General features: G+C 45.0%; 1 protein-coding gene across 1 annotated transcript; it reads left to right on the top strand.

The window, feature by feature from the left end:
• Positions 1-4,577: 4,577 nt before the first annotated feature.
• LOC115475986 (myeloid-associated differentiation marker homolog) lies at positions 4,578-6,659 on the top strand. The gene has a single exon (XM_030212075.1). The coding sequence runs from the start codon at positions 5,046-5,048 to the stop codon at positions 5,928-5,930; it is 885 nt and encodes a 294-aa protein (XP_030067935.1). The 5' UTR covers positions 4,578-5,045; the 3' UTR covers positions 5,931-6,659.
• The last annotated feature ends 3,186 nt before the right edge of the window (positions 6,660-9,845 follow it).

The following is a 9,845-nucleotide window of genomic DNA, read 5'->3' on the forward strand; positions in this document are numbered from 1 at the left end:
TAAATGGAAAGGAAGCCCTGGAAACGGAGTTAAGAGGACAGATAGCAGCAGAATCGGATACTGGGCCAGCATGATCAGAAAAACAGTCACCAGACAACAAAGGTAGAAAAAAAATCATTTTATTTTCATTATAGTGTTTGGACTATGTCCACTTTGAGAATCAGGTGCTCAACATTAAAAGTTTATATTTATTTACTTATTTATGGCATTTTATCCCACATTAAACATGAATTAAATTGGAACCTGGGATCATTTAATTTTTTTTTCCTGGAGACAGTAATGTATTCCCCCCCCCCCCCCCCAAGGCTCTCTCCCCGGCTATAGCCAGCTCTGCAATTTTGAGGGGAGGTGGACGGGCGCAGAGGTGGACCGGGGAGAGAGCCTGTTGTTAAACATTTACCAGCACACCAGTGTCTAGTGCCCACCCATCCAACCTGTTGGCCCACCCAAAAATTGACTTCTGGCTACGCCACTGCTCCTGGTGCCTGGGGCTGGAGGATAATGAGTGCCCAGATTTCCCCAGCTGCTAAATTCATTGCAGCACCGGCCTCCTCCGGGACTTCCGACTCCCTGACTTTGCAGCAGGTTTGGGTCCTGGCGGGGGCTGACTGAGACCTGAGCTGTGCAGGATCCAGCAAACAAACAGTGAGCGGAACACTAAAAGGAATTGCTGTTTTTTTACCTTTTGCCTGTTAGGAAGGGAAGCAGAGCAGCGACGACGAGGACGAGGTAAGCACAGCAGGGAGCGAACTACACAAAGACCCCGATGCCCGACTCCAGAGCAAAGCAGTAGCAAACACGGCAGTGCAGCAGGAGGGCTGCTACTTTGCTTGCTGAAAGTCTGTTGTAGTGCTGGTAAATTTAAAAAAAAAAACACCAGAGCTGCAGGGCTCAGCTCACAAGATTTGTTTCAGTACTTTCTACACACAGCTGACTGAGCTAAGCGATTGGAGCAGCAGCGATGTGATGTGGAGGGCAGCTGGCACCTGATTGGTGATCACTGAGACTGGGTGGGCCTGAGCCAAAAATGGGTGGGCACCTGTAGCTACGCCCCTGGTAGAGGGTATGGAACCAGTGTTGCCAGGTGGGCGGTTTTACCGCCCAATTGGGCGGTTTTCCGCGACCCGCCGCGGGAAATTTTTGCCCGCGGCGGGTTGCGGTTTTTTGGGCGGTTTTTTAGGCTTCCGGGCGGCTTTTTGGGCGGCTTTTTGATTTTTTTCGGCCGCGGGGGGCGGGGTTAGTGATGTTTTTGGGCGGGGTTAGTGACGTTTTGGGCGGGGCCGATGACATGGGAGGCGGGGCCGATGACGTGGGAGGCGGGGCCGATGACGGGGAGGCGGGGCTGATGACGGGGAGGCGGGCCCGATGACGTGGGAGGCGGGGCTGATGACGGGGAGGCGGGCCCGATGACGTGGGAGGTGGGGCCGGTGACGGCGGGGGCGGGGCCGGTGACGCGGGGGTGGGGGTGTCAGGGGCGGGGTTTGTGTTTGGGCGGGTTTTGGGCTGGTTTCTGGCCCGGATTGGGCTGGAAAAAAAATTTCTACCTGGCAACCCTGTATGGAACTGCTCTCATATGAGGAAAGGCTAAAGAGGATAGGGCTCTTCAACTTGGAAAAGAGACAGCTGAGGAGGGATATGATTGAGGTCTACAAAATCCTGAGTGGTGTAGAGCAGGTGAAGTGAATTGATTTTTTTCACTCAAAAATAGTTAAGCTCTGGAACTTGTTGCCGGAGGATGTGGTAATGGCAGTTAGCATATCTGGGTTTAAAAAAAAAAAGGTTTAGACAAGTTCCTGAAGGAAAAGTCCATAGTCTGTTATTGAGATGGACATGGGGGAAGTCACTGCTTGCCCTGAGATTGGTAGCATGGAATGGTGCAACTAATTGGGTTTTTGCCAGGTACTTGTGACCTGGATTGGCCACTGCTGGAAACAGGATACTGGGCCAAATGGACCATCGGTCTGACCCACTATGGCTATTCTTATGTTTGTGAGTGAGTGTCAGGGTGACACTGGGACCTTGTGCAAGCAAAACAAAAAAAGCTGGGGGAGGGTCAGAGGAACTAAAGAGTGCATGGTGTTTCATTTTGAAACTGCTATTTTAGTAATTACTGAGATAGTGGGGAGCCCATAGGTGCTTCATATAAGAGGCATGGGGAGGCTAACGCCACCCCAGCTTGCAGACCTACTGCCTTTTCTCCTTCCTGTTGCATCTCCCTCAGGCACACCTAATAAACAACGGAGGAATGAAAGTGAGACCATGCCTCTCTGCAGCCCCCACTGCTTCCTGTGCTGGTCCTGCCTGGCAGTTTACATAGTGGTGTGCAGAGAGATATGGTCCCATGCTTGTTCTTTGTTATTTTTTACCATTAATCATTTATTTATTTACTATATTGCTTTCCTTGCAGGCGAAACAAAGTGATTTACAATAAAATAAGAAAACAGAAAATTAAAAGGCAGAAAATAATACCATCGGTCAATAGGAAAGAGCATACACCCAGACCTAATCAAACACTAAAATATAATAATCCTACAGCAATGCTAAATGGGCTAGAGAGACAGCAGAGAGGGGAAATATTTCTTATTTATTTATTGGGATTTATTTACCATCTTTATGAAGAGATTCACTCAAGGTGGTGTACAGCAGGTACAGTGTAACATAAAACTTACAATTTTGTTAACAGCATAACAATAGTAAAATAACCAAGAATAAACATAAATACAATAAATGAGGTAAACTTGAAAACAGTAAATTGAAACCTAATAATAGAACTACCATGAAACAGTATCAAAAATATAAACATTTAACAGCACTGGAATTCAACTACCAGATATAATACAATGTTAACATAATACTAATGATAAACCTAATAAGCATGCATTAGAACATTCAACTAACATAAGATATGATGCTAAAGATTTTCTACAATATGGCTTTACCATATAGCTGAGGGACTCAGAGCAGATGTATGATGGGAACAAGATGTCAGTTGGGATAATTTGATGGTTAGCTCAGGAGGGAGAGAAAGAGATAGACAATGCTGGATGGGGGCAGAGAAATAGACAGGGGCAATGCTGAAACTAGCAGTGGAGGAGGGCAGAGAGGCAGGGACAGTGCTGCATGTTGGGGGCGGGGTGAGTAAGCCAAATAGAGAGGCAATGCTGGATGAGTTGGGAGAGAGGAGGAGAGACAGAGGAGATGATAGATGGGTGAGAGATAGGATGGCATGGGGGGGAGGAGAGACAGAGGCAGTGCATGGGTGGAAGAGAGAGGTGGGGGCTAGGGCTACGCTGGATGTGGGGAGAGAGAGGGAAAGAGACAGGGTAATGGTCAATGGTAAAGCGGAAGAGGAAGGAAGAAGAGAGGGGGGGGGGGGCAATGCTGCTTGCCAGAGGCAGAGAGACAGACAGACAGACAGACACACAGTAAATGGCAGACAGCAAAGGTAGAAAAAACATTTGGAATGAAGAGATGTGGTAGCTGTGTTAATCTACATTAATAGTTAATAAATATAAATAAAAGAAACATTTGAAAAATAAGGTGGCACCTTTTTATAGAGTTAAATTTTTTTATTTCGGAAGTTATTTATTTATTTCTCTGTTTATTACCCTCCTCTCACCTACCAACACCCATCCTGTTAGAATATCAATGAAATGCTTTGATGTCCCCATGCATACCCCTACCCTCCCACTCTGTCAGACTGTCAAAGTAACGCTTTGATGTTTCTCTTGTATATACTATCTGCCAACACATTTGCTTATTTCCGATCTGACGAAGAAGGGCAACCTTCGAAAGCTAATCAAGAAATGTATTAAGTTATGTCCAATAAAAAAGGTATCATCTTATTTTCTTTTCCATGTTTTATTTTGTTTCATTTCTATTGATAACCTTTCGGAAGTCAAAACCACCTCTTTCAGATCTAGTGTTATAATGTGCTTGTCCTGACTTAAGGAAGAATTTTTTGGCCTCCGAAAACTAGCTAAAGATAAAATAAGGTGATACATGTGCTGCCCACTTGTGTTTTGGCCCTCCAAACGTTACAAACTATTAAATGTGGCCCCTGATAGAAAAAGGGTGAACAAGCCTGAGAACCCTAGAGCATCAGATTCCCTTGAACCAGCCCTATCTTTTCCCTATGTGAATTACCTAGTAAATATACCTTTGCAGCATGTCATTACTTCCTGCCTGAAAGAGGTCTGAGCCAGATGGGATGGCCTAAAAGCCATGGATTCAAACATTTTTTTAAAGTTCATAAAATCTCCATTTAAGCATCAAAGAGCTTAAAACAGCTCTGTCCTGCCCGAGGTCATTAATCGTTCCCGTGCTTTGCCCTTTAGTGCCACGTCCTATATGGTCAGGACAACTCTGTAACTTCCTGCTTCATTAATGATTTCCTAGAGAAAACGTACTTCTCTATTACTACTGCCAGCACCTCCTACTTGACAGATGCCTGTGCCAGGAAGGATGGGCCAACAAAAGGCTTTCATCAGAGCTCTGAACAACCTTATGCTAGAATAAAGAATGAAGCGGCAAAAGAAATCAATTTCAGATAAAGAAAAGGGACAGAACAGAAAGAAACCAAGGAAAGAGAAAAGGGGGAGGTTGTTCTCCTTTCTGGTTCATCTTGTATATACTTGGCACAGCAGGGAGTGCCTTAGTTACATGATTGCCTAGCAGTTTGCAGATTGTAGGTTTCAGAGTCCACCTTCATGGGATAGTTCAGGTCTTACTTCTCTAACATCCTCTTATCAGAGTCTGATAACATCACTTTCTAGTGAACTCAGCTGTGTGGGCTGTACCCCGCCCAGGAAGCAAAGAGCTTGTGTCCATTATGAGCAAAGCTGTTCTTTCAAAGGCATTACTCTACATGTCATCCTGCAGCCTATCTTCCAGTACAGAATTGGAACCTTCTGCAGTGCGTAGCCTTCAGGTTCAAGACCCGTCGCCTTTGGTCTAGTTCTGGAGCATTAGAGGCAAGTAACACTGCAACGGTCTAGGTTTCTGGGCTTCTCTTTAACTCACACCCATTCTGATCCAAGGACACCATGCCTGTGGTTGATATGAATTATCATGCCATGATAGCCCCACTGGGAATTATCCGCTTTTTTCAGATCTTCCTGTCCTGCACTGCTTTCAGCCTGGTGGCCAGTGTGAATGCATATAATGGCTCCTACGGTGCGTGGTGTATGTTCACCTGGATCTTCTGCTTCATTGTCACTGTTTTCATCGTACTACTGGAGCTAATTGGAGTTTGCCACAAGCTTCCGATATCCTGGGAAGACTTCACGTCTGCATTCTCCATGCTGGCAACACTTATGATCTTCACCACATCCATTATCTACCCTTCTGTCTATCTCAAGGGTGGCTGCAGTGGTCATATATGTGCATGCATGGGTTCTGCTACAGCTATGTCAATCTTGTGTTTCCTTGCCTATGCAGCAGAGGTGGGAATAACCAGGGCCAAACCAGGAGAAATCAGCGGTTTCTTATCCACCATTCCTGGACTCTTGAAGGTTTTTGAGGCTTATGTTGCTTGTTTGATCTTCTCCTTGCTGGATAACGGTCACTTATACAATGCCGACCCTGGCCGCCAATGGTGCATGGCAGTCTACTGCATTTGTTTCATCATCACCACGCTCATCATCTTCCTTACCATTGGCCGACTTCTGGCTAGTCTGCCTTTCCCATTTGAGAAGTTTCTCATTGGTTACAATGTGTTGGCCGTCCTGATGTACCTTTCGGCTGCTATTGTTTGGCCAATATTCTCTTTTAGGAACAACAACAGTAGACCCACTCAGTGTGATTCTGTTCCAACTTGCACATGGAACAGCCTTCTTGGAGCAACTTTCCTCACCTACATCAACCTCATCGCCTATATCATAGACCTTGTTTATTCCACCAAGATGGTTTTCTTCACAACTCCAGCTTAACCGTATTTTAGACATTCAATGGGATCTCCAAACATATACTCTAAAAAAAGAAAAAAAACGTGTCAGTTTTAGCAGTATAGCAAATGCAAATAGAGAATAAAGAAAACAGCTACTAGATCCTAGACAAGGTTTGGACAAAGCTATCGGTGAGTTAGGTTCCCTGCTTGTGTCTGCATGGAATGAGCTAGCTACCTGTTTCTGTGTGTACACAGTCTCTGTTCATGCTCTTGAATGTTGACCTTTGCACTGGCACTTATGCATAGAATGAGCGCTCAGTACATTTGTCTCCAAATGAGTTTGTTTTACATTATACTATGATGGGAATGAACCTCCCCCTTAAACCCAGTTTGTTGGGTATGATCTCAATCTTTCAAATTCACTGCATTAGCTTTTCTTAATACTCGCATTGTACCAGAGAGTCGCTTTCTGGTCCTCACAGAGTGTGATGTGGACAATATTCAAAAGTATAGAATTATACATCCAAAAAGGGAGCAAAGTTTGAGGCATTTTGGTGGCAACGCTAGATGGATAATTTATACATGTAAGCAGCAGTGTTCAGCCATCTGGGGGGTAATTTTATAACAGACTGCTTAGATTAATAGGGCAGGAAGGTGCCTGTTTTAACCTACTGAATTTTATAAAGAGATATAGGTGGCTATCCAGCTCATTTTCAAAAGTGATCGCCGGCCATTTTCCGACATAAATCAGGAGATGGCCGGCGATCTCGGAAAAGCGGCCAAATTGGTATAATCGAAAGCCACTTTTTTGGCAACATCGCTGCTTTCCCGTCGCGTCGCCGGCCAAAGTTCAAAGGGGCGTGTCGGCGGCGAAGCGAAGGCGGAACATGGGCAGGCATGGGCATGGCTACCAGATGGCCGGCTTTCGGCGATAATGGGAAAAAAAACGTTGATAAGCAGTATATTGCCGGGTTTACTTGGTCCTTTTATTTTCACGACCAAGCCTCAAAAAGGTGCACCAAATGACCAGATGACCACTGGAGGGAATGGGGGATGACCTCCCCATACTCCCCCAGTGGTCACTAACCCCCTCCCGTACTAAAAAAAATAAAGCTAAAAACCTTTTTTGCCAGCTTGTATGCCAGCCTCAAATGCCGTACCCACCTCCATGACAGCAGAATGTGTTGTATCCTCCAACAGCCTTTCCCTGGTTGCGATGTGGCTCTCCGGTGAGTGTGACACCTTTTCTGTTAGGTGCCCTGCAAAGTCACATTAGCAATGCATTGTGGTGGGTGTAGGGTACTGGGCTGTACTCCCATGGTGCTTTTCCCTCCTGCTAACTGGGTCAGAGTGTGCCCTGTTTTGTTTCCGGTAGTCCATGAGGTAGTGGCCATTTTTGTAAGCCAGTTTTAGCTTACAACATGTTACCCACGTTAGAGAATGTTATTACCTTGAATGTGGCTGAAAGCATTGTACACCATTCTGCCAGCTCTGACGTACTGCTAATTGCAGTACCAGGGAGACTCTTTGCCAGTGGGGCACAACCTCTGATCTGCAGTTAACTGTGAGTAAACGTGCTTATTCAAATAAAGGACTTTTTCAAAGAGATTAGTCTTCAGGTGTCAACTGGTGTGCCAAAGTTATACAGCAGCAACAAGTCCTAGAGGCCTGCATGTATGCAGGTCCCTGGAGCACTTTTAGTGGGTACCGCAGTGCACTTAAGGCAGGCAGACCCAGGCCCATCCCCCCCTACCAGTAAAACTTGTGCTGTTAATGGAAGCCCTCCAAAACCCATTGTACCGACATGTAGTTGCCCCCTTCACCCCTAAGAGCTTTAGTAGTGTTGTACATTTGTGGGTAGTGGGTTTGGGGGGGGTTCGGGGGCTCAGCACCCAAAGTAAGGGAGCTATGCATGTGGGAGGTTTTTCTGAAGTCCACCGCTCTGACCCCTAGGGTGCCCAGCTGGTGTCCTGGCATGTCAGGGGGACCAGTGCACTACAAATGCTGGCTCCTCCCATGACCAAATGCCTTGGATTTCGCTGGGTTGGAGATGGCCGGCATTTTTTCCCATTATCGCTGAAAAACAAACCCGGCCATCTCAAACCCGGTGAACTCGAAGGCATTTGGCCGGGCTAAACCGTATTATTGAAATAAAAGATGGCCGGACATCTTTTTCGATAATATGGTTCCGGCCAGCTGTAGCGCTGCTGCCAACATAGATCACCGGTGATCTATTTGGCCGGTGACGTTCGATTATGCCCCTCTATGTGGCAGCTGGCCCTGATAGATGTTACAAAGAAGTCGCTGTTATTATGTATGCACTAGAAGAAAAAATATTAATCAGAAGAAATTGTTTAAAACTGGATGTTATTGGACACTTTGAGTTATTGTCACAAAACGTTTTGTAAATATGGACCAATGACGAAGTCGGGTACCTTAATCATTATTGAATAGTACATCTTTGTGATCTAAATGTTATCTTCTGATGGTCCTTAAACAAAAAATCCTTGAGGCACTCTACTATGTACTATTCTTTCTTCTGAATAAATGCCATTTACCACTACCTTTTGTCATATGTCAATCAACCAGTTGTTTATCTCAGTGACCACCTTAGGACCCATCCCCAGGTTGGTTCATTTGTTTATAAGCCTACTCTTGAGAATAGTATCAAAGGCTTTCCCATGCCCTGCCTCTGTGCTTGGATATGCATCTTGTAATTGGCTCTGTTTCTGGATTGTGTTTACTCTGCCTGCCCCTGTGTCTGGGATATGGCACCAGTGTTTGCCTCTGTGCCTCAGGTGGCTCTTGTATTCACCTTTGTACCAGTGATGGGTTCTTGGTACTTGAGTGCTACACTGTTACTTTCAGTGAACTACGAAGCTTTATTTTATCAGGACATGATAGATGTACAGTATTTATTTATTTTAAAAAGCTTTTATACTGTCTCCCCAAACCTCATGGAACATCCAAGGCAATTTGCAAATTAAAACCATCCAAAAGCTTTAAAAACCACATTAACCCCCCCCCCCCCCAATAAATCAAACAAAAGAACCCCAGTTATTCTGCTTCTAGCCCAACAAAATCCCATTATGCCACTTGCTACAGCCACCTCCTCATGAAAAGCTAGCCATCCCATCACCACCTCAACAATAATTCACTTCCAGGTTAAATAAAAGTTTTGACCATTTTCCTAAATCTCAAAGGATTGACTTCTGCATGTGCCTCCCAAGGCAAACTATTCCGTAGCCTGGGTTCCACTGCAAAAAGTGGTCATGCTCTAAACTGATAGTCTCTGCAGATAATAGTAGGCACTTGAAGCAATGCCCATTGACTGGAATGTAGCTCTCTCCCTGGTATGTACCAGTCAACTCTGGACATCCTCTTGTTGCCTTATAGGCCAGTACCAGGATTGTAAATCAGCCCTTTCTGTTATTGGTAAACGTTGTGACTGCTCTAACAAAGAGCAAGCACTGATATGCTTCCCACAGTGGGTAATTAGTCAAGACATGAGTAACCCTCTCTGAAAGCCAGAAGAACCAAAAGAGGTTTCAATCAGCTTTCTAATTTTCATTTCCAGTACATGCTTTTGGCAAGAGAGGCAATCAGGGAACAATGCACCCATCCTAACCTTCAGGTTAGTTATGGCCTTTCAAAGGGTAATACAGCATACCTTTAACATGTAAAGCCTGCTAATCTAAATCCACAAAAGCTAGAATGTCTGTTTTCTGGATATTAAGTACCAACCAACTCTCTTATGCCTACTGCCTGTTGGATTAGATATGACCACATCTGGATCCTTATGCATGGGGGCACAATCTGCTGTATATTATCAACATAAAAATACAAAACAAACTGAAGGCCTGAATTAAACTTCCTAATGACTGCGTAAAAATATTTAACAAGAAAGAGTATATACAGGTGAACCTGAGAGACTCCATATCTCATTTCATCACTGCAA

This window comes from Microcaecilia unicolor, chromosome 8, assembly GCF_901765095.1.
Source record: "Microcaecilia unicolor chromosome 8, aMicUni1.1, whole genome shotgun sequence".
Lineage (NCBI taxonomy): Eukaryota > Metazoa > Chordata > Amphibia > Gymnophiona > Siphonopidae > Microcaecilia > Microcaecilia unicolor.

Excerpts from the sequence above, each read along its gene's own strand:
- LOC115475986 (XM_030212075.1), top strand. The coding sequence starts at position 5,046 with ATGCCTGTGGTTGATATGAATTATCATGCCATGATAGCCCCACTGGGA.